Source organism: Carlito syrichta, unplaced genomic scaffold, assembly GCF_000164805.1.
Source record: "Carlito syrichta isolate Samal-C Ts95f unplaced genomic scaffold, Tarsius_syrichta-2.0.1 Scaffold304429, whole genome shotgun sequence".
In the NCBI taxonomy this organism is placed as follows: Eukaryota; Metazoa; Chordata; class Mammalia; order Primates; family Tarsiidae; genus Carlito; species Carlito syrichta.
This window is the reverse complement of record NW_007248525.1, coordinates 57,287-82,923: the sequence shown is the minus strand read 5'-3', so window position 1 is coordinate 82,923 and position 25,637 is coordinate 57,287. Positions and strand designations below refer to the sequence as shown.

Sequence of the window (25,637 nt, the reverse complement as noted above, 5' to 3'; positions counted from 1 at the left end):
TGAGTTGGGTCTCACTCTGTTGCCCAGGCTGGAGTGCAGTGGTATGCTCACAGCCACCGCAGCCTCAACCTGCTGGACTCATGTGATCCTTCTGCCTCAGCCTCTCAAGTGGCTGGAACTACAGGCATGTGCTACCACAACCTGCTAATTTTTTCTTTATTGTAGAGACGAGTTCTCAAAGTCATCCGGGCTGATTTGGAACCCCTGGGCTTGGGCAGTCCTCTCGCCTCAGCCTCCCAAGTGGTGGGATTACAGGCTTGAGCCACCACACCTGGTGACTGGTCACTCCCAGCTTCTGCGTGTCTGTCTCTTAAGGACCAGTGCCCAACAACAGCCCTCCAATGCCATAGTCCTTGTAACAACTATTTCCCAATTCATTTCAAATGCCTGATGTCGAGAAGTTTCCCTCTGTGGTTAGTTCACTCAGTCTACCACCAGAAAGGTTATTTTTTTCACTGCACCACCATTGCTCCAATAACCACCAGTCCTGGAGTCCTCCTTGCCAGTAGATGAGGTTTACAGACCATTCCCTGAGCTCCCTTTTCCCAGGAGCCAGACTCTGAGATGAACACAGTAATGCAGGAAGCATCCTGGAGTGCTGTCAGGGTCACTACGCATGAGGGAGTGAGGGGACAGGACAGGATGAGGGAGATGCTGAGCCGAGGTGCAGGCAAGAGGAGTGAACTTGGGCAGCGCAGCACGAGAAAGTCCGGAGACCCCCCAGCTGACACTGCTGGCCTCCAGCACCTGGCAGACACACAGGCTGATGTCTCCACTCCTTCCTTAAGGACTTGGCAGCTCCATTTTATTTATAAAAACATACTTTAATATTTTCATTTGTTTAATTTTAACAGTAAAAACTGCTCATTGTAAATTTAAAAAAGCAAAGACTCCAAAGTTGTGCTTCCCCAGATCTGACGCTCTGTGTCCAACTGAAAGATGGCACTGGGTTAGATGATGTCTGGGTCCGTCCCAAGCACGAGATGCTTTCTCTTGACTCACTAGTGTGTTTTCCAGCCAGCAGTTTAATTAGGTCCATCCCCTCAAGGCTCCCCAGGTCCTGAGAACAAGGGGTCATCCACCCCACCATGGTCCTAGCCAGGCAGCCTGCAGCTCTCTCATGAAACCAGCTTCACCCCACCTGCAGGCCCTTGGGTAATCATTACTATGACCTTGAGAGGCTGGACTTTTTTATCCAAGGAACATGGTCTCAGGAACCATGCTTAGGGACACTTGTCCCCTAGGTTTGGATCCCACTAATCTTATGACCCTTCCAATACTCTCTGGGCCTCAGTGTCCCCAACAGAAAGGGGATAATGATCCCAGATCCACAGAGTTGTGAGGATCAAGTGAGGAATCAGATGCCACACGTATGCATTTCTGAGGCCACATTCTTCCCACCTCGCCCCTCCAGGATGACCTGGTCGCCTGGGACAGGGCAAGGGAATAGGGAGCCTCTTGACCCTGATTCTGCCTCAGGCTGGAGCCAGGGAAGCCAGGGCAAGATGTCAGAGCACAGGTCTAGTAGCCTCCGACGGGGAATGTGGAGGCCCCTGGGGTGTCCTCCCGGGCTGTCCCTCTCATAGTTCCTCCTGTCCCCTGACTTCCAGGCTGGACGCCGTCTCCTTCTCGCACTGCCCGACTCTTCGCAGCTCTCCTCCTGGTCCCCAAGGTGCTGCTGGTCATCAGTGTCACTGCTGTCTATGTCCACCGGAAGCAGAGGGCCTGACTGTGAGTGCGGGGAGGGCGGGCAGGTCCAGGTCTGCTCCAGAGGGGCAAGGCCAGCAGGGTCAGGGTAGTGGACTTAGAGAAGGTGACACACCCCCCTCAGCACCCTCAGGATTCTCACGGAACTCCTAAGAGGCTCCCAACTCCAGGATGTGTGTGGGTACTGTGGGAGGGGGCTCCGTCAAGCGTGGTCAAGGGTGTCCGCAGTACCCTAGGGAACCCACGGACAATTAGGCCAAGTGGGTGGAGTGAGGGGCAACTGAGTGGATATTCCCTTGCAGGCCATCTCTGATTATGTCAACGCTGGGTCTCCATGGGACCAAAGGAATGCCTATGGCAGAGTAATGTTGAGAATCTCCAGGTGGGCTGCCCTGAGGGCTGTGAACAGAAGGGATGTGGGAAGGGGCGGCAGGACCCAGGAGTGGGGCTGAGCCAGCCAAGTTCTGTCTCAGGGCTGCCTATTGTGCGTGGAAAAGGCCAACACGGGACATAACAGACTCTCAGGAAGGGTGAGCAGATGATTAGATGTGAACATGTTTCTCCACAGCGCCTTTCATCCTCTGCTGCCACATGGGACCATAAGCCCCTCTCCTCCATCCTTCTTTGAGGGGCTCAGTCTGAGGGAAGGAACTGGAGAGAAGCTTCTCCAGACTCAGACCCAAATGTCTCTCCTCCCAGGGCATCTGCCTGGCCATCGGCTCCTGCTGCCCTTCACACGGTGTTCATCCCCCAGAGGCGGATCTTCAGTCACGGCCAAGAGCAGGAGACATGGCATCGGACTCTGAGGACTGACTCACAACACCCCCTAGAATGTGAGAAACAAGCCACAGCTACACACTTCAGGCCTCCTTGTCCATCACCTCAGGATGAACCATGAACCACAGACTTAACCCAGGCTCTCAAATGTTATTCCATCTTCTGATTCCTGCCCACCCCAAGTTCCAGCCTTGCTGAGGTTCTCTTAGGCCTTCTGGATGCCAATGAACTCTGCCTGGTTTTCTGAAAAAAAATATTCTTCCTCATTGTCTAAGAACCTACCCTCCACATCCAGAAGGAAATAAATATTCCCTCTTCTCTCTGAGGGAGACACTAGTGCTGTCATCCTGCAATCTCCCATCCTGTTGCTCATGGTAGAAATGCTGTGACAGTCCTGAATCCTTGGCGTCCTTCTAGTGTTCTCTTTCTTTGTCATCCTGTATTCAATTCTTCCTTCAAAATGCGAATTCCACAGGTGAGATGGCAAATGTTTAACAACTGACTCTTCAAAAGAAAGAAAAAAAAAGAGTTATTTGCAGTGCTTGCCAAGAACTGCCATAAAATACTCCCAACTTGGCCAATTACAAGCTATTAGCAGCTAAAAACCAGATTGCAAAATTCCTGAAAACAAGTTGGCTCCCAGGGACCACCCAAGCCTGCCCCAGCTTACTACTGCGTCACATCCATGGCCTGCTCAATTTCCAACCCCACCACTCTGGCCTGGTCCCAGCTGGCATCCTCTCGTCGTGGACCATGGCTGTAGCCTCCACTGGCTTCCATTTTTCAGCCCCAGCGATTCTCTGGAAAAGTCATATGGCCTCACTCCTCTGCTCTTCCCCAACGTGTCTGCATGACTGACTCTCTCTCCCTTCGAATTTCTGTTCAAATTTCACTTTATTAAGAGAACTTTCTGTAAACCAGCTGTATAAAATATCAATTTCTTTCTCTCCCCTAGCATTCCAATTCCTCCTAACCTGATTGATTTTTCTTCTAAGCACTTATGACCACCTGGATTACACTGAACACAGGCGGTTCTCACTTTCTACAACAGAGGTTGAGGGATTGTAAAAATGACTGTGCAGACACCGAAACCCTGTCAAGCAATTTCTATATCTAATGGGAAAATAATGATTGTTCTGTGACCTCACAATTAAAAAAAAATATTCAAAACTAATCATACTGTCAATGAAAAAATATCTCTTTTGAAAACAGTAATCTAGAGCATTAGAAGCATTGAGAGTCCATGTGTTTTATTTCTTTGTTAAAACTTATCAAGAGTAGTTGGAACAGTGCTTCCTTCTGCATTGTGGAATTTACGATGTGAAATATTCATCTGATCCACCTCGACGAATTTCAGTCTCCTCACTAAATCTGGCTTAGATTTCAACATGTTATCCTTTGCACATTCAATGCTGTGAAATCTCTACCATAGCACCTTCCATTTGAAGCTTCTGCAGGCAATGTCCTTCCCTGTCTCGGGGATGTCCTCACCCTTTTTGTCATCATCCCTTTCCCGTTTATTGTGAGTTTGTCCTCATGAAGTCCTTTCTGTCTGTATAGCTGAAGTCTCTCTAAACAGTATTGGGGCCTACATAGCTACAGTCAGCTATTTATACTTTTATTACTCATTTGATTTGAATTCCTCTTGCAGCATTTTTGCCTCTCTTTTCTTCAATGCTCTTTCATCTTGGTTGTCAAATCTCTCTTTCAATTATTCCTTTCTGTAAAATATCACCACGTGAGTTTATCACTGGGAGAATAGTCACAGTCTTGGACCATAGGCTTCACCGGTTCGCCTCAGTTTTTCCCCTTTAGGTGGGACAGGGTGGCTAGAGTGGGCTGGATTTGGGTCCTTGCTTTCCCCGAGACAGATTAGGCTCTGGTCAAATAGTACTTCCTCTGAGAGCAGACCTTGTCGAGAAGAAAAAACACTCTGGTAAATTTCAAAATGGCTAGTTTTCCCCTTGCCCTGCTGAAAACACAAGGGAGTATTTCTCTCATATTCTCTCTGAGGTCCTAAGCAAGCTCCTGAAGGTAAGCCTTTCAAAAGCACGGGAGCCCCTGTGACTAGGTCCTCCTGGAGTTTTTGACTCAGACTGGCCCACAGTGAACTCTAGCAAGTCTTCAGTTACGGTGCAGGGTTTGCTACCCCAGTGCCAGTTCCCACAGAGGTTTCTGCTTCAGGAAATCATCATTCTCTGTTTGTTTCTGTCTAACTCTCCAGTTGTGGTGACAGTGGGTCTCTCTGACGGTTGTAAGGATTGTTGCTTTGTTTGATCTGTCCAACTTTTTACTTGGGAGCTAGAGGAATTTTTGCAGGCGCCATCCTGGAGATTTTGTACCATCACCAAAGGCTGCTTCAGCCACAAGGCCTCGCATTTGTCATATCCAGAATTACAGTCTCTGGAGCCCCAAGCACGATCTTTAGTCACAGACACTCCTAGGCCAGGAACTGTCAAATAAGGAAGGGACCCCTAGCATGACATAAGTGCCTCTGGGACAAAGGCCCTGGAGCCATCAACCTGTCTTCAGTACTGTCCGAGGTTCCCTGGGCCTGGAAACCCCAAACATGGATATCAGCAACCTCCCAGGAAACAACCCAGGTCTACTCCCTCTTCAACAATGGAGGACGGCCCCAGTCTCATGGCCCTTCCTCCCATAGCTACCTCACTCCTCAGGCATTGTGGAGGGCAGGCCCTCTCCTCCCCTGCAAAACAAAGTCTGGGGTCTCTTCAAGACAGACATTCGGAAGGAGCAGGCAATGTCCTTTCATTCTCCCAGCCCACCTGGACAGCGCCTGCCACTTCCTCTGCTCCCAGAACCACAGGTGAGCGCAGCCTGTTCTTCACAGGTGCCATCACCTGTGCATTCTCTGTTGCCTCTCCTCTCCATCATGACCACTTCACCTGTTCCTATAGATTTCCAACTGGGTGTGTTTTCTTTCTTCCAACCCCAGCATGACACAAAATTTGGACCACCTTTTTCAGGAGCATCTGCGGAAACTCCAACTGGGATGTGCCTTATCCTCGTCCCAGTGATTCCCAGGGGCCATTCCTGTACCATGACCCTTGTGCTGGTAATGATCCCATGACTATGGATAGGGCCGGGCACTGGATCTTCATCATGGTACCCCCACCTCCCTCACTCATTGGCCAGTATTGTCATAGGGCATCATAAGTCCTGAAGGGCAGAGAGGGTCTCTCTTTAAAATTATTGCTATTAACAGCTCACCACCTCATAAAAATAATATCTAACTATTATCTGTAGTAATTATACCTAACATCTAAGTGGGGACACAGTCAGCTATTACTCAGCAATTACATATATTAATTCATTTAAAGCCCATAACAAACCTGTGAGGGTGGTATGATTATTATCTTCATATTATGGTGGAGGGAACTCAGGAGACAGAGAGGTTGAGTTGTGTTCCCAAGGTCACACTGCTAAAAGCTGGTAGACCTGGATTTCAGAGCAGGAAGTTCTGATTCCTATTACTTTTCGGGAGAATCCACTGACTCCCAGGTCCTCACTTATCTCAAAGTTTTCCCAGGTTATCTGCATTGTCACAAGTCAGAGTGAAATACAGCGGAGAAAGGAGGATATTAGCTCCTGGAATCCCAGGCTTCTGGTTCTCTCAAACACTCAGGCTGTACCTTCCTGCACCAAGGCAACCTGAATTTGAAACTCAATTCTCCACATGATCTCCACAAAAATGTTCAGTCAAATAAGCATCTGTGAGTTTAGGCGATCTTTATTAAAGGATTGAAGTTCATAGAAACTCTGCTGTATTCCTTTTACTATGCTATATGCTTTCAATTTTTGAGTCAAATATTTTGAATTATGTTTTTTGAAAGCATAAGAGTTATGACTCATAACTTCCAAGTTAGCTGTCACTTTCACGAAAGGAAGTATTCCTCTTTCAATCATTTGTGCTTTTTACCTTATATTTCTTCAGATAGTAGTTCTAAAGCAACTTTTTTGAATGATTTGTGGTCTGTCTTTTGTTGTTCTGCTATTTATACCTATTTGCATTACTTTGAGCGTGTCTCTTTGTGCTGGGTTCTAGGAGATTCCCCTCACAGGATCACCTACCTCCCTAATGTACTACATATTTATGTATTGTCAGCTAGCTAGTGAGCCTACTAATTTTTTAAAAAAAATTTCTGCACCAATTATGTTTGTATTTCCAAGGTCTATGTTGTGTTATTTTTCTTATATACCTGTTCTTATTTCATGCATGCCTAGACTTGTTTCATAATTGCCTAATGTTGTTTTATGGATTTACTTCTCTTTTGCTATCTTTGTGAGGTTATTAAATATACTAATTTTAAAGATCTTTTCATACTATATTTTTAAAATATTTCCTAAGGTGTGAAGTTCTTTTTCTTGATGTTTTTGTTTTGAACTATTATAGTTATTGAATCTGTAATCTATCCATCATGGTGTTGTTCCCCAAATCTTTGTTGATTCCTGTCTGCCCTGCCATCTTTTCAGTAATAATGTCCTGAGTGATCAAGGGTTGTTACGTCCTTGTGGAGCATGGCACCTGCCCCAAACTTGCTGTGGTGGCTGCTCCTAGTTGAAGCAATGACTCCTTCTGTGCTTTCTCCTTGAGACATCTCTTACCCTTCCTACGAGAGGTATTGAGTGCAACTGTTAAAATAAAGGCTATGGAGTGTAGCAACATATGTTCTAATTCTAAGAGCTGGGGGATCTGGAGCAAATTAATCACTCTCTTTTTGCCCCCGTCTGTAAAATGAGGTTAATAGTAGAGCTTACCTCATGGGGTCGGAGTGTTGATTAATGATGTAACCAACATACAGTGCTTGATGCTGTGTCTGGGGCATAAGACACCTTCAGTAAATAGCAGCTGCTACTAGTCCTTCATGTCATATAGAGACTCACTTCCTGTTTCTAAGAGTGCTTAGATATGTATTAATATGATTTTATCATTTTTCATTTCTGTGGAGCAGGAGGGTAAGATTTCAATATGGGCAAATCTACAACACTGAAAAAGAAATCTGTATGAAAACACTGTAGCTTTTGCAATTTCCTTCTTTTTTTAAAATAATTTTTTCATTTTAAAGATGTGGAGTACAATTCAGCGTTAGGTATACAAATGGTCGTTATGCAGGTACCCTTGTGGATGAGACGTGCCTCCTTCTCTCCCCTGGCAGTTTCCCATTATTGGCAATCCTTTTCTTATAATATTATGATAAACGTTCAAGGTCCGCTTAGGAGTGAGAACATGTGGTACTTCTTTGTTTCTGTACAGATCACTGAGTATGAAAGCCTCTAAATGCACCCAAGTTGCTGCAAAGTTCATAATTTTGTCCTTCTTTATGACTGTGTAATATTCCATCATGTATATGTACCACATTTTTTTTTTTGAGTTGAAGTCTCACTCTGTCACCCAGGCTGGAGTGCAGTGGCACGCTCACAGCCACCACAGCCTCGACCTGCTGAACCCACAATCCTTCCGCCTCAGCCTTCCAAGCAGCTGGAAAAACAGGCACATGCTACCAAGTCTGACTAATTTTTGAATTTATTGTAGAGAAGAAGTCTCACCAAGCTGCCCAGGCTGATCTCAAAGCCCTGACTCAGGCAATCCTTTCGCCTTAGCCTCCCAAAGTGCTGGGATTACAGGCTTGAGCCGCTGCATCTGGCTATTTTTTTAATCCAATCCTCTTTTGATGGGCAGCATGGTTGTTTCCACGTTTTTGCTATTGTGGATAATGCTGCAATAAACATGCTTGTGCAGGTACATTTTTCATAGAGTGATTTGAGTTCCTCCGGGTATATTCCCAGTCGGGGGATTGCAGGATAGTATGGGGGGGGTCGATTTTTAGATCTTTTAGGAATCATCACTCATAAAAGCTATACTAGTTTACACTCTCACTAGCAGTGTAGACGTGTTCACTTTTCGCCGTATCCTCTTCGCATCTGTTGTTTTTTGAGTTATTGATGATGGCCATCCAGACTGGAGTTAGGTGGCATCTCAGTGTGGTTTTAATTGGCATTTGTTTGATGACTAGTGGGGCTGAGCATTTTTTCGTGTATCTGTTGACTGCTCGTGTCTTCTTTTGAGAAGTGTGTATCCTTCCTCTCTCTGCTGTACTCATCCGAGCACAGTGGTAAATGGACTAGGTGCTCTGTGTGCAGAACAAAGTGTTGAAATGGATGTGATTGCCCCCGGAAGTTACCCACCACATTCTCCCCCATCACAGCCCTATCCTCTCTTCATAACCCATAATTCCAACCTCACCCCACAAAGTAGTTTCTTATTAAGCTAAATCCACTACCTCTACTGGGAGATGTCAGGAAATGATTCCCTTTGCTGGGTGCAAGTGCATAAAAGTACTGAGGTTCACATCAGACCGAATTTGGGCTGAGTTTTACCAGAAATGCCAGTACAAGTTTAGAGTAGAAAAGAATTTCTGGAGCAGATCGGGATCCTCTCCAACACTGAGCAGGTCCTCTGAACCCTCCTCCTGTCCAAGCTGAGTAGCTCTTGGTTGTGGCTGCTCCAGAATGAGGCCACAGGCCAGCCACATCCTAGGGGCATAATATTGGGAATTAATATACAGTTCACAAACATAGACTCTTCCTGGCCTAAGACCCCCAATTAGACCTGAAGTCGGAGAGAAGAACCACATAGAAGGACCACATAGAAGGACCACAGGTCACAGGCAGGGAAGATGCCTTATTTCTGCTAAGCCTGTCCAATTATCTCTGAATAAATGATTTGACTAACTTCTCACTTTGTAGCTACCTGCTGTGCTGATTTCTGTTTCACGATCTAGAAGCTGGTTACTGTTACTCCATCGCAGCCACTTCCTCTTGAATCAGGGAAGCAGGGCTTGTCTTCTCTCCACAGAGCAGAGTCTGGGATCTCCCCAGCACGGACGTGAGAACAGAGTAGGCTCCGTAAGTCTCCAGGATGCCCATCTCTGCCTCCTGGCCCCACTCTCCTGGTCCTTTCCTGCTGCTGGCCCTCCTGCTTGGACTCGCAGGTGAGCACTGCCTTGGTCTAAATTCTTTCTCTGGCCTGCTGGGCATGCCCTGCCCTTGGACTTCCAGGATTCCAGATAAGCACAAGCTCTGCCAAGGAAGGCCAAGGACTGGCCATTCTCTGAGAGCATAAACTCAGGGACCTGAACACATTCTCTGTGGATCCACCAAAAGCAGCTTGTTCCCAGAGGCATGGTACTAGAGATGCTTCCGCAGCCTCCACCACAACAATTTTGTACATTTTGTGGCAAAACACTTGTTTTATTTTTGTTGACAAAACACTTTCAGAAGAATCATTATTTAAATCCTTACCAGTCCTGAGGCTCCAGTGGCAAAGCGACTACCCAAGGCCTCAGAGTGAGCTCAGAGACAGCCTCACGGGGCTATCTGGCTTCAAGTCCAGTGTTCTCTGTTGACCGTCCGGAGGATGTAAAGTCTGAACTGGTGACCGCTTGGGTTGGGATGAGAGGGGATGCAGTGTTTCTCTGGGACTGTTCAGCCTCCATCCTTCCTAAGGGATTTTCCTCTCTCTACCCTCTCTGCCCCTGCTCTGTCTTACACCCATATCTCTGGGGCCTCTTCCTCTTTAAGAAGTTCCACATTTTTTGTTTATGGGGTCCTGTATTCATTTGCTTGGGCTGCCATAACAAAACCCGGCAGCCAGAACAACAGGCTTTTAGTTCCTTGCAGTACTGGAGACTTAAGTTCAAGATCAAGTTGTCAGCAGGATTAGTTTTTACTGATATCTCTTTTGGCTTTTAGACAGCATTCTTCTCCCGGTGTCTTCACACATGGTGTTCCTGTGTGTGTGTCTGGGTCCTCATCTCCTCTTCTTATAAGAACATCAGTCATATTGGACTAAGGCCCACCCCAAAGACCTCATTTAGCTTAATTGCTTCTTTAAAGACCCTATCTCTAAATGTAGTCACATTGTGAGGTGCTGGGGTTAGGGCTCCAACAAACACACACTGGGGACACATTCATATCATACAGGTTCCCACAAAGTCCCTTGTTCCTCTTGACTGTCCCAGGACAGGCTGGATTGGAAGGCCTTTCATGGTGCAGCCAGAAAGGGTCCCTTCTCACAGTTTTTGCGCAGGCTTTCTGTCCACAGCCCCTTCTCAGGCCATGGAACTGACTCCAAGTTCACAGGGCTGGAAAAAGCTGCTACCCAGCTCCCCACTTGTTCCTGCTGTGAGGCCACCTCGCAGGGCTTAGAGGGCAGGGATCTTACTTTTAAAATTATCTCTCTTACACATACACTGAACTCAGATGGCAGCCACAATTGTTCAGCGATGGAGCTTGTCCAATGAGGCAGACAGTTCTTAACATTTCATGTACATAACCTGACAAATCCTCACAGCATCCCCGTGTGATAGCTGCAAATATTATCCCTATTTGCAAGCAAGGAATCAGGCAGAGAGAGGAACTCGTCCAGTCTCCTACTTCAGCCAGTGGAGGGGTTAGGGTTCAAGTCCAGGTCACCAGCTCCAGAGTTCATTCTTTCATCCATATTATACTAATTGCAGAAAAATTGGAAAATGCAGAGAGGTGAACAGAGGAAAATCATCAAGCTAACACCACTCAGAGGCGGCCAGAGTTAATAAACATATTCCAAACCTTTTTTAATAATGTGTTAGCTAATTTGTACATGTCAAATATTTTCCTGAGCTGCTAACATGCACTAACATTTTATTTAGTGCACAAGACAACCTTGTATGCTAGCATAATAGGCCATATTTTTATATATATTTGTGAAAAAATGTACGTGTGTGCATATAAGTGAGTAAAAGTATCCATACACGTGAGATATTATTTTATATTATAGTTTCTCTTAGTATTTTAAATTAAAATTTAACACGACACTTTAACTTAATGGTTTTGTTTTTTTTTTTTGAGTTGGAGTCTCACTCTGTCGCCCAGACTGGAGTGCAGTGGCCGCTCCCGGCCACCGCAGCCTCAACCTGCTGGGCTCCGGCGATCCTTCCGCCTCAGCCTTCCGAGTAGCCGGAATTACAGGCATGCGCTACCACGCCTGACTGATGTTTTGATTTATTGTAGAGATGAGGTCTCCCTGCCCAGGCGGGTCTCGAACCCGCAGGCTCAGACAATCCACTCACCTCAGCCTCCCAAAGGCACGGGATTACAGGCTGAGCCACCAAGCCCAGCTTAACTTTATGTTTTATTTCACAAAATCATGTATGCTTATCATGTCCAACATGTTGCTATGAAATATACACATTGTGGAATGGCTAAGGTGAAGTAATTAAGAGATGTATTATCATTTTTTGTGGAGAACACATCAAATCTGCTTTCTTAGCAATCTTTACAAATACAGTTCATATTATTAACTATAGATTCTATGTTGTACAATAGCAATCTTAAGCTTATTCCTCCTATCTCACTAAAATTCTGTATCCTTTGACCAATATCTCCCTAGCTGCACTTCCTCCCAGGACTTGCTAATCAACATCCTACTCTCTATTTCTGCAAGTTCAACAACTTTTTTAGATTGCACATGCAAGTGAGATCATGAGATATTTGTCTTTCCATGCCTGGCCTATTTCACTTAGTATAAGGTCCTTCAGCTTCATGTATGTTGTCACAAGTGACAGGATTTCCTTCTTTTGTAAGGCTGAACAGTATTCTATTGTGTGTATGTCACATTTTCTTTATGCATTGATCTATCTGTTGATGAACACAGTCTCATTCACTTTTTGGCAATTGTGAATAAATAATGCTGCAATGAACATGGGAGTGCAGATATCCCTTTGACATGCTGATTTCATTTCCTCTGGATATATACTGTTGGTGAGATTGTTAGATCATAGAGTAGTTTTTTAAAAATTTTTTGTGGAATCAGACTCTTATCAATAATGTCTATACTAATTTGCATTTTCATCAACAGTGTGCAAGAATTCCCTTTTCTCCACATCCTCTCCAACACTTGTCAAATTTCATCTTTTTGATGATAGCCATTCTAGTAGATGTGAAATGATATCTCATTGTGGTTTTAATTAGCATTTCGCTGTTGAATTGTGAAGTTGTATATTTTTTCATGTACCTACTGGCCATTTAAATGTTTTATTCTGACAAATGTCCATTCAGATCTTTGACCCATTGTTTTGTTGGGTAGTTTTCTTACTATTGCGTTGCTTGAGTTCCTTATATATTTTGTTTATTTACTCCTTATCAGATGTATGGTTTGCAAACCTACTCTCCTATAGATTGTCTCTTCATTTTGTTGATTATTTCCTTAACTGTGTAGAAGTGTTTTACTTTGCTATAATTCCATTTGTCTATTTTTCTTTTTGTTGTCTTTGCTTTTGGGTTCATATCCAAACATTCACTACCCAGACCAAAGTCATAGCACTGTCTCCTAGCACTTTCATAGTTTCAGATCTTATATTTAAGTCTTTAATCCATTTTGAACTGATTTTTGTATATGGTATGAGATGAAGTTTCAACTTTATTCCTCTCCATGTAGCTATCCAGTTTTCCCAGTAGTATTTATTAGAGAGACTGAGCTTTCTTCCTTGTGTGTTCTTAACCCTTCTGTCAAAAGTCAATTGAGTGTAAATGTGTGAGTTGATTTTTTGGGGTCATTATTCTGGTACATTGGTCCATGTGTCTCTTTTATGCCAGTGCCATGCTGTTTTGATTACTATAGCATTGTAGTAGATTTTGAAATCAGGCGATATGATGCCTCCAACTTTGTTCTTTTACTTGTTTGCTTTAGCTATCCATGACTTTCTATGGTTAATATGGATTTGAGGAGTCTTTTGTGAAAAAGGTTATTAAAATTTTGATGAGGGTTAATTGGACCTGTAGATCTCTGGGCAGTATGCACGTTAACAATAGTCATTCTCTAATCCATGAGTGCAAATGTGTCTCTGTTATGTGTTTCTATTTCTTCCTTCAGTGTTTTCTAGTTTTCATTGTATAGGTTTTTAACCTCCCTGATTAAATTTATTCCTAGGTATTTGTAGGATTTCTTTTGTAGCAATTGAAAATGGGTTTGTTATCTTGATTTATTTTTCCAATAGCTTGTTATAAATGTATGGAAACGCTACTGAGCTTTGCACGTTGATTGTGTATCTTACAATTTTACTCCATTTGCTTATTGGTTCTAACCGTTTTCCAGTGGAGATTTTAGGATTTTCTATATATAAGTTGGTGTCATTTGCAAGCAGGAATAATTTGACTTCTTTGACTTCTTCTTTTCCAAATGGGATGCCTCTTATTTCTTTCTCTTGACTAATTGCTGTGGCCAGAACTTCTTATATTACATTGAATAGAATTATTGAGAGTGAACATACTTGTCTTGCTCCTGATCCTAGAGAAAGGGCTTTTAACTTTTCACTTTTGGGTGCAATGTTAGCTGTGAATTTGTCCGAATAGCCTTTATTGTGCTGAGCACTGTTCATTCCATACTTACTCTCTGGAGAGATTTTAAATGTACAAAAATATTGAATTTTGCCAAATGCTTGTTTTGCCTCTGCTGAGATGTCATAGTGTCTTTATCCTTCATCCTGTTGACATAGTGGATCAGACTTGTAGATTTGCATATGTTGAAACATGCTTGCATTTTGGGGATGACTCTCACTTGACCACGCTGAAACACACACGGGAATTTTTTTTTATTTTTATTTTTACTTTATTTTTGGTGGTGCGGTCTTCTTTTGGAGACTATTCCCTGAGTTACGGGAACTCTTCTTCCTTTTTTATGTCTGGGCAGTTACAAGATACTCTTTCATAAAAGAAGTTTAAGCTATTCTTGTAATTTGAAGTTTTGTTTTAAAGTTGCGGTCTGTGCCAAATGGCTTTATCTCAAGGACAACTGGGGTTTTTAAGTCCCATTGTCATAAAGATCAGGTAATATCCTGGCCAGAGTGGTACATCCTCGGGCCAGGTTGCATTGTATTGCTAAGTGTTGTGTAGCACTTCACACACAGGATTTTTAAAAGATTCCCCTTACTATTCTCTTCAACCTGCTTTTTAGTCTACATGAAATGCACATTGAACAGGTGTTTGGTTTTCATTGTCATCCAACCACTGTTTTTTTTTTTTTCCTACTTCTCTAATTTTACCCCTCAAACTTCCCTTATCTGTTGAAGTAAGCAACGGGTAAGCGAATCTCTCTCTGGTAAAATGTGTTTTCTCTCAAAACAGAACTTCTGTGCATTGCTATCTTGGAGTTCTCTCTTTCATGAAGGGTAGAAATAAAGGGATAATAGTAACAGAGACTTAGGCGTATATTATCTACTTGTGTATCTATAGGTATTTATCCATATCCATGTTTTCTAATGCCAGTGGAAGCCTCTTTGCCTGAAGAATAATTTTGCAATGTTGGTTAACTCACCATTTCCCAGACCCTGCTGGAAATTTCTTATGGCTCTTCCTCAGGTGATTATCCTAACCAAGGTAGATATTTATGTAACCTCCCTCCCCCTACCTAACAGATAAATAAACAGAAGCCCAAAGAGCTCCAAGGTCACACCTTGGTGACTGGTAAAGCCATGACTTAAACTCAGGCACTCTGATTAACTATTACTTTTCTCAAATACATGTGGCCCTGATTATATTCCATGAGATTTCTGCAGCTGCTGCCAATGGAGTGCGGGAGGGTACGGTGTGGGGAAGAGGGTTTGTGGTTTTGTTCCCCTGGGTTTTTCTAATTCCTTTGTATATGCAAACTGATTTGTTTTTCACCCAGTAATCTACATGGGAAACCCAGAAATTATCCACTTAGAGTAGATTCCAGTGTCCGAGTGAAGTGTCCCACTGAGCAATTCACACATCACATACATATTTTCTGGATACACCATATGTCTGGACCTGACAGAGAAACTTGGGGTGCATTGCTGAATAAAAGGGAAAAAGTAGTTGCTTGTGTCTAGGTTCTATCCTACTGGGGAAAATGACAGTTATCAGCTCACATAAAAATAGGTAGATAAAATAGTATGCTAGAAAGTAATAAGTGCTACAAAGTATGAGTATATGACTTTTATTATGTTGTGTAAATTTCGATATATTCCTTTTACTGATTGTTTTCCTCATTAAAAGATGCTTAAATTTGTTGTGTGTTTTTCAGCATCTAATGAGATGATCATTTGTTTTTTCCTCTTTATTTTATAAATATGATATATTCCATTGTTTCTCATTTATGTGGAAAGTCTTTCTAATATGATAGTAACTTCAGTTGGTTAGTATTTGGTTGACAATCAATGTATCAACAAACCCAGAAATAGAAAGAGTATCTTTAAACAGAATGGTGTGACTCTTCAGGACACAGCAATTTTAATTTTGTGTTTTAGTGGTAGTTTAGTTCCAATGAGCTCCATTTCAGATGAACAGAGCCTAGTCCATAAGACAATCTATGGTTAATGTCTACAACAAGAGACAATGTACCCTTGATCTGGAGTTCAGGCTAGAAGTGGACAGGTGTTTGTTGTTTTAATGGTGTATAGCATAAGGCTTCGAGGGGCATTGTTTTTGCATCAGAAACCCTAGGGCAACTAATGGCTATCATGAGCGGTCTAGAGACTCCAAAAGGCATGAAATAAATATCCAAAATGTCTACAGAGAAGTGGTATTTTTTATTGTTTATTTGAAATCACAAACAGGAGAGGCTATTGAATTTAATTTGTAAGTAAAATATGTAAAAGAAGAATATGTTGCCACTAGTATCCATAGCAAATTCAAGGTGTTGGATTATGTGACATTGATAAATGTGTTAAATGAATCTCCTTTGAAGAGGGTGATATCAATGTAATGTCCTTGTGCTCTTGAAGAAAGGTGAAAGTCATTATTGATATGTGGACAGAATTCACACTTTAGGGTAGACAGTCCTGATGGCACTCCAAAAAGGCGACATAAAACTGCAAAAGCAGAGCACAAGAATGCCACTGGGTTAAAGGCTCTCCCAAATTGTGGCACCAATCAAAGCAGCAAATTAGAAAGCCATGGACAGTCAAAGTGTATCTCCTAGGAACTTTCCACCCCAGGTTAGAATGAACCCATCCTCATTGACACTAGTGTTGAAAATGTTAGAGTAAGTCCTGCTGGTTGAGTCTTCAAGGTTCTCTCCAACACAACTGTGAAAATCTCATTTGGAGAGGCACATGAAATTGAACAATATATTATACTCACAGTTCTTGGAAAGGGAGGTATGACATGACACACAGGAAGCCATATGGGAGGAGCTTCCAGGGAGCAGGCTCAGCCGAGCAGATGGGGAAGCAAGAGAGATGGGTCATCTGGGCAGATACCTTTCCTGGGAGTCACGGTGGAGGGCACGAGAAAAAGCATCAGGGGATTGACTGGTGTGTTTGCATGGCACTAGGTCCAACAGGGGAGAACATGTAGGGAAACTTGTGGCTGGGATCAGTACTGTCACGTTGGTGCATCTGGTCATCTGGGTACACACACATGTTGGTGGAATGTTGATGCATCAGGAATGCATGCATTTTAAAATATGTACTTGTAAGTGGGCATCTTTCTTCATACAAGTTTGAGTTGCTGTGTAACATCCTTTCACTGCCATCTGAAGGATACCTTTTAGCATTTTTTGTAGGAAGGAAAAAAGAGAAGTCTAGTGGTAATGACTTCTCTTAGCTTTCATTTAATCTTAGAATAACTTAACATAGACAAATGGGACCTCATCAAACTGAAAAGCTTTTGCAAAGCCAAAGAAATCTCAAGAGAGTGGGGTCACAGCCTACAGAATGAGGAAAAAATAATTGCCAACTGCACATCAGACAAAGGACTAACATCCAGGATCTACAAGGAACTCAAATGTACCAAAAGGGAAAAAACCAAACAGCCACATTAATAAGTGGGCAAAAGACATGAATAGAAACTTCTCAGAAGAAGACATATGAGTAGCCAACAGACATAAAAAAATGCTCAGCCTCACGAATCACCAGAGAAATGCAAATCAAAACCACACTGAGATACCACCTAACTCCAGTAAGAATGGCCATCATTAATAAAACAAAAAACAACGGATGATGGCGAGGATGCAGAAAAGGAGAATGCTTCTACACTGTTGGCAGGAATGCAAACTAGTTCAACCTCTATTAAAAACAGTGTGGCAGTTTCTAAAAGAACTAGAAATTGACCTTCCATACAATCCAGCAATGCCCCTTCTGAGAATATACCTGGAGGAACTTCATCACTCTAAAAAAGATACCTGTACACTCATGTTTATTGTAGCACTATTCACAATAGCAAAACATGGAACCACTGTGCTGCCCATCAAAACAGGACTGGATTAAAAAAGTGTGGTACATACACAAGATGAAATATTATGCAGCCATAAAAAACAAAAATATGAACTTTGCAGAAACTTGGAAGAATTTAGAGCCTATAATACTCAGTGGTTTATCACAGAAGCAAAGAACTGAGTACCATGTGTTCTCTCTCATGACCCTGAACATTCACCATAATACAATAATAAAGGGATTGGCAGTAGCCAGAAACTGCCAGGAAGAAGGGGCGGGTGGTTGGCACATAACATTAATGAGGGCACCTGATCTCAAACTGGGAAAAGTAGGGACCAAAGATCATCCCAAACCTTATCTGAATAATGACCACTTGTACACCTAATCCTGAATTGTACTCAACATCTTTAAAATAAAATAATATTTTTTAAAAAGAATATCTTTATTTCTCCCTTGTGCTTGATGGACAGTTTTGCTAGGTTCAGAATTCTTGGTTAACAGGTTTTTCCTCTTTCAGCATTATAAATGTATTATCCCTCTTTCTTCTGATCTCCAACGCTTTCATTAAGAATGCAGTTGATAATCTTACTGAGGATCTGTGCATGTGAGAAATCACTTCTCTCTTGCTGCGCTCAGGATTCTTTCTTTGACTTCAATTTTGATAGTTGGATTATATTGTGTCTTAGTGTAGGTTTCTTTGAATCTATCTTGATTGAGCTTTCGTTTCTTCACCATCTTAAATTAGTAGATACATGTATTTTGTCAAGCATAGGAAAATTTGGGTCGTTATTTCTTCCATCACTCTTCTGCTCCTCTTTATCTTTCTCTTTTTTTCCTGGAAGTCTAATTATGTCTATGTTCATTCATTTGATAATGTTGCACAATTCCTTTAGATTCTGTTTTCTTTTCTTTATTCCTTTTTCTTTCTATATATCAGTCTCAGTAATTTCAGTTTTTGCATTTTCTAGTTTTCTGATTCTTTTTTCTGCCTGCTCACACCTGTTGGGGAACCCCTCTTGGGAATTTTCCTTCACAAGAGGGGTGTTTGTACCTTCAACTCCTTAGCTGCTGTTTTAAAAAAATTAACTGTTGATGATCTTATTTTGTTACTACATCATATTCTGAAGTTTCTTAGCTTTTTGTCTATTGTTTCCTACAGATCTTTGAGCATGTTTACAGCAGTGGTTTTAACATGTTTACAGCACTGGTTTTGGCATCTTTGAGCATGTTTATGACAGCGGTGTAGTATCCGGGTGGGCTCCGTTAATCACAAGGGCCCTTATAACAAGGAGGCAAGAGAATAAGAGTAACAAAAGGACATGTGACAAGAAAAGTAGGAGGTTGAAGTGATGGGAAGATGGAACCATAAGAAAGGTATGCAGCCTCTAGAATTTGGAAAGTCAAAGAACCTAACCTACAGAAGACACATTGCTCTGCTGACACCATTAAAAAAGTTATCTACATTTAAAGTGCACAAGGGTGGAAACAGCAGTTGCTGGGCACTACTAAGGGAGGGAGGTAGAAGGGTGGAGAGAGTGTGATAGCACAAAGGTGTACCTATTCTACTAATGGGGGGAGGGGGGCAGTGAGGGCGACTGGGAAGCCCAAGCTTCACCTGCATGCAACCTACTTAGGGAGTAAATCTTCACTTCTACCCCACAACTCTATAATAAATAAATTTTAAAAATAAATAAATAATTTTTAAAAAGAAATACTTTCAGGTTTGTTTTCCAAGACAAGAACCACTGGCCATAAAAAAAGTGCAAAACATGATGCTTTCATATACATATACATAGTGAAATGGTAATCATAGTCGAGCAAAAGAACATGACCATCATCTCACACAGTTATCCTTATATAGGAGTGTCAGGAGCCTCTAAAATATCCTCTTTAAGCAAAAATAGTGAATGTAAGACAACACCATTAGCTCTAGATCTCTGTACTTCATCCTACCTACAGTTTTGGGTCTTTTCACCTGCATGTCTTCATCTCCTCCCCACACTTCATTTCAGTCACCACCATTTTATTCTCAATCTTTGTGCATTTGACCTGTTTTTCCTTTCTTCTTGACTGTACCCCAGTAAGACCACTTTGGACTTCTGAATTCTAGAAAAATACGATGATAATTTTTATTAATATTAAGACATTAAGTGGTGGAAATATGTCACATCAGTGTTGGGAAACTAATGTCATGTGATCGTGCCGTGGGGGAAAAATTCCCGGGGGTTCAAAACAATGTTGTGTTTCTAATTTAAGCTGTGTGTAATAAATGTTAGGAGTTCTGCATGTCACTGTCACTCAGGAATCCAGGGTGATGAAGCAGACCCCATCTGAGCCTGTGGGTCTCTGTAGAAGGGAGAAATTAATCCATAGATTCTTCAGTTAAATGCACGGCCCAGAAAATATACCCATCTACTCACAACTCAGTCATTTAAAGAAGTCGCATGGCCCCACCCAATGCAGTGATCCAGAAAGTGCAACACTCCATGTGTTCAGAGAGTACAGGCACAAAAACTGAAGCATGAAACTTCCAAGAAGGACTCAGGAGCTCCTCTCAGATGCTCAAACCCAAGTTGTTTCATGAAACTGACCCTCTCTGTGCCTCAGTTTCCTCATTTGTAATGCAGTCTCGTGCTATAGGCTTGCTGTGAGGGTCAAATAAGATAACACACAGTGTGCTGAGCTGAAGGCCCGGTCTGGGTGTGAGTCCAATCAATGAAAGTCATTGATAAAGATATGAAAAAAACACATGGGAAGACGTAAGGATGAATAAATGACGACTTTGTGTTTCCCTCCAGGGGTGGCAGGTCAGGAGCTGCAGGTGATTCAGCCTGACAAGTCCGTATCGGTCGCAGCTGGAGAGTCGGCCACTCTGCACTGCACGGTGACCTCCCTGATCCCTGTGGGGCCCGTCAAGTGGTTCAAAGGAGCTGGACAAGACCGGGAATTAATCTTTGAACAAAAAGGAACCCATGTCGCCAGGGTATCAACTGTTTCAGACCTCACAAAGAGAAACAACACGGACTTTTCCATCCGCATCAGTAACATCACCCCAGCAGACGCCGGCACCTACTTCTGTGTCAAGTTCCAGAGAGGAAATCCTGACACTGTGGAGATTAAGTCTGGACCAGGCACCGAGGTGTCTGTGAGTGGTGAGTACAGCGTGGGCCTCCTTCAGTCCCTGGTGAATGACACGAAGTTAATAAGAAACCCTCCGTGCTTTGAGCAACAATCAGGTGTGGTGATGGCTGGTCACTGTCATGATCTGATGTCACCTCCCCCGCAGATCAACCAGGCAGGAGACGTCACGCTATTCACCCAGGGCTCCACTGCTCCTAGATGGTGGGGACAGTCTGCACCCTGGTCTGCCTGACTCCACAGCCCTTGCCTTCCCCCATCTGGCCCAGCCCGTTGTTTCCACAGATGAGAGAACTGACAGATTGTGACCTGCCCGGGCACAGGCCAGCCCTCCCTGCTGCCTCCAGAGAGTGTCTCCACTCAGAGTGGCTGAATCTCTCTCTATTCAGCAGGCACCATGAGAACCTGCTGTGTGCCAGGCTTGGCCCTGGACACTGTGGATACAGCAGTGAACAAACAGGAAAAAGTTCTTCTGTCTCCGAGCATACGTTCCCTTCTGTTCCAATGAAAAATTTATCCAGGGTAGGGAGTAGGGGGAGATGTGTTTTTATTTTTATTTATTTATTTATTTATTTATTTTTATTTTTGAGTTGGAGTCTCACTCTGTCGCCCAGACTGAAGTGCAGTGGCTGCTCCCAGCCACTGCAGCCTCGACCCACTGGGCTCCGGCGAGCCTTCCGCCTCAGCCTTCCGAGTAGCCGGAATTACAAGCACACGCTAGCATGCCCGGCTGATTTTTTTATTTATTGTAGAGATGAGGTCTTGCCAAGTTGCCCAGGCGGGTCTTGAACCCGCGGGCTCAGGCAATCCACTCACCTCAGCCTCCCAAAGTGCAGGATTACAGGCTGAGCCACCAAGCCTGACTGTGTTTTTAAATTTAATCTTCAAAATCATCACCCTGAGAAGATTCCTAACAGGCACCGATTCTCTGTTGACTCTAATGGCCCTGGTGGGAGGAGATGCCAAAAAAGGTTGATGCTGTGGGTTGGTTTGGGAAAATGTGTGATACAGAGACTGATCATGATGTCACTGAAGCCTCTGAGCAAAGCTGTAACATCTCAGAATGTCCCTAACCTTGGGAACGAGGTCCCTACTATGTATAACTTTGGGATTCCCTAATGGAGGCAGCAAGGATGCTCATTTTGGGTTTTCTGCCAGAGGCCCAGGATTCTAGTTCTAACTCCTGAATCCTGGAATATTGGCTCAGGAAGGACTTTCAGACCAGCAGCCCAGGCCCAGGTTTACAGATGGGAGCCTGAGGCCAAGAGATGACAAGGGCCTTGCCCACAATCACAGGCTCAGTTAATGACTGGCTCAATTAGTTAATGACTGGATCCAGACCAAGCCGAGATCTCATTCCTCGGAGGCTCTTTCCTGCCCTGGTGTTAGACACTGTGTCCATAGATGTACCTGGTACATCATAGGTGCTGAATAAAAGTTCCTTAGTAGGAACCACTGAGTTGGCACCAGCACTCTTCCTCTTCATCAGTTTCCCAAAGGTTCAGAATGTCTCTCCCACTCAGACTATGAGACCCATTGGTGTCTGGAAGACCTCTCCAAACCTAAGCCCATCATGTCATATGGAGATTCCACATCAGGACCTAGAGAGCTGCTCTGTTGTAGATCAGCTGTGGAATACGCCATTAATGGAAATATCGCCTGTGGCTGAAGATGTAAGTTGTTCCCAACCTCGAGCTATTAAACAATCCTGCCGTGTGGATGACCTTGCACACGCATCATCCTCCTGAGGTGGGAGACGACCCCTGGAAGTGGTATTTTGCTGTGTCAGAGGGTTTGTGTGTTTTAGCTGAGGTGGGTTTTGCCCTATTTCCCGCCTAGATGTTGCAGCCATCAAGTCTTCCCATTCATGAACGTAGGTAGGGGAGATGGCTTTATCCTGACTTCACAGATATTACAAAGACTCTGAAATTCCCAGATGGCACTTCCCATGACCTTACGTCACTGCTAGTAAGTGACTCAGAAGGGACTCCGATCTGCGAACTCCTCATAGCATGTTCACTCCTCCTCGCCTCGCTGTTGGCCTAAATGATGCCCCGGATGAGAAGGAGGGAGACAGGGAGGGGGCCTGGAAAGGCAGTTGGTCCGGATTCTCCTTATAACCAGTGCTATGAGGGAAATGTCATTTGCTGCCCCTTTTACAGATGAGGACACTGAGACTCAGAGAAGGGAACGGCCTTGAGAGCAGGTTAGGGAGCCAAGGTTTGAACCCCACCAGCCTCACTCTTACCACTGTCCCTGCAACCCCCAGCTGTGCATGTCACAGCGTAAGAAAAGCTCCAATCGTCTCGTTCTAAACTCTTGCATTTTCAGTTCGATAGCAATAAGTACTAACACAAAGAGAAGAGTCCTGTGGGCAGGAGGGGCTGGTTTCACACCCCTTCAGAGAGTTCCTGCAGACCTGGGATGCATGGCCTGTCCTGAAGGACGTGCTTGTCTCAGCACACGCAAGCAGAGCACTTGGGCCTCCCTTGTGTTGGACTGGTCCTCCTGACTGCCTGCATGTATGGAGCGAGTCGGGCCTCCTGCGGCCCAGCAGACCCCATGCCTGCTGTCATGGCACCGAGGAGAGGATGGGGAGGCGAGGCATTTCCCAGAGGTAGCTTGGGCCCGTGTGAGCAAGAGTTTACACTCTGCCCCCAGGCAGCCAGGGGCCCCGTCTTCTGTTTATGGCTATGGGGAGGCCAGGCCTGGACACTCAGGAGGGCAGCTTCTCCTAGAACTGCATGAAGTCTAGAACCTCCAGGGAAAGGGAGGTGGGTCAGTGTTGGGGATGCTGAAGCTTGGGACACTTGCTCTGTTGACGGACATGAAAGCTTGGGGAGCACAGAAAATGCCCACAGGACTCATGGGGATGAGGAGGCAGTGCCTTCACTTCCCTCAGCCTCAGTTTCCTCATCTTGTAGAATGGTGGTAATCGTGGACTCCTGTAGGACAGTGGGAAGGATTTGAGGTTCTCTCTGTAAATCACCTAGTACAGAGTAGGCATCTCCAAATCGAGGTGTTATTTCAAGGTTGTGTGATCTTAGGTGACCTAGTTCCTTTGTTAAGCTTCAGTTTCCCCATATGTAAAATGTGGATCCTTGTGCCAACCTCTCCGGGATATTATGAAGACACAGTGAGCCTGAAGAAAGAATAGACCTCAGTAAGTGATGAGGTTGTTTTCCCAAACCTGTGTGCTCCTGGGCAAAGCTCATCTTTCTTGAGGGCTCAGTCTCCCCGTCTATAAATGGTGATGGAGTAGTGCTAGGGTAATCACTGGGGTCAGTAGCCCAGAGGTGAGGAGAGCACGGGTCGGAGCCCGACTGCCCAGGTCACTTCAAGCTCTGCCACCTCCCAGTTCTGTGATGTCAGACAAGGCATTCCACCATGGAGGGCTTCAGTGTCCTCAGCTGTCGATGATAACCCGACCACTCAGAGCAGGGCAGGGACTGAATGAGTGAAATCATTAAAGAGCTTTGAGCAGCACCTGGTATGCAGTAGCTGGTCAACCCATGGGAGCTGTGCTGTGCTGACTCCATGTGACCTTGATCAGTTCTCCTGCAGGCCTCAGGGGTTGGGGTGGATCAGGTGAATTTCAACCTTGGTTGCTTATTAGAATAAACTGATAAACTTGGAAATAAATCCCAGACCCAGACCCAGACCCCACCCTAGAAATGCCACTTTAATTGGTCTGGCATGGGCCTGGGTATCTGAGGTTTCTAATGCCTCCAGAAGATCTTGACAGACAGCCAGGGCTGGGAACCCCTAACACAGATGCCACAAGGCCATAGAGGATGTTACTTTTTTTCCCCATGGCAAAAGTGGTGCCCATGGTGTCAGGCTTTGAGAACAGCTCTTCTGGGTGTGGGTGCTTCAGAACAGCATGTGCTGGGGACATCTCAGGAGGCCCGGTGGCCTGGCCAGGACCCTTCCATGGAGCAGGCTCAGGGCCCGAGGTGGGCAGCCCTGACAGTGCTATGCTCCCATCCTCAGTGCTGGGGAATCTTCACATCCTGAAAAGTGTTTGATTCTAAACAGTCGCTGGAATTCCAGCAAATCCTCATTCCTTTACCCTAGAACCCTCCCTGCCTCGACATACCTAGATGTCACTGAGGACTTTGTTCCATCCTCCTTCCAAAAGCTTCCAGTTTCTGTAACAGGTCCCTTGAGGGAGCCACTGTGATCTTATCTGTATTTTGGGAGCTGGTTCCCCACACTGGTTTTCTAGGGGATTGTTGAGAAAAGGGGGAGAGGGTCAGCATTTGGTGGTTTCTGCTCCTTTTATCATTTGGGTTTACTGAGGCAGCCACGGCGGTGGGGCTTGAGGCTTGTCCTGGAGTTTCCCTGTGCTTTGCTCTGCCTTCTTACAGCCCAGAGAATAAATGTGCAGTAACAAGACCAGTAATGACCAAATCCCCTGATGACAGTCACGGGTTATTTATTAAAACCTACTATGTGCCAGACTCTGTGCATTTCTCCTGTCTCATCTTACTAGAGTGAGGTTTTTATCCACTCATGTCCCTTGGCCAGTCAGGCTCCTCTCTGAGACTCATTGTGTTAAGGGGCTCACGCGAGAACCCCCTCATGGTGCTGGACGGGGCATCAAGAGGTGAGGGACACAAAGAGAACTGTCAGGGCCAGGTTCCTGGGCAGCTTTTGATAAATGGAAGCTGTTTACAGCCTCTTGCCACGTTATGGTGTCTTGATGACTGCCCTTCTTCAAGTGACACCATCTTGACCGTACCCTCAAAACATTATCCAGGTACCAGGGAGCAAGTT

At 44.3% G+C, this 25,637-nt stretch overlaps 1 protein-coding gene and 1 pseudogene across 1 annotated transcript in view; both read left to right on the top strand.

Annotated features, from left to right (window-relative positions):
• Nucleotides 1-1,729, top strand: part of LOC103262282 (signal-regulatory protein beta-1-like) — a 27,053-nt gene extending 25,324 nt beyond the window's left edge. Inside the window, exon 5 of the mRNA XM_008059903.2 lies at nt 1,611-1,729. Within this exon, the coding sequence (XP_008058094.1) occupies nt 1,611-1,729 (119 nt within the window). The remainder of the gene's footprint in view (nt 1-1,610) is intronic.
• Nucleotides 1,730-9,424: 7,695 nt separating this feature from the next.
• LOC103262285 overlaps nt 9,425-25,637 on the top strand; it is a 19,695-nt pseudogene continuing 3,482 nt past the window's right edge.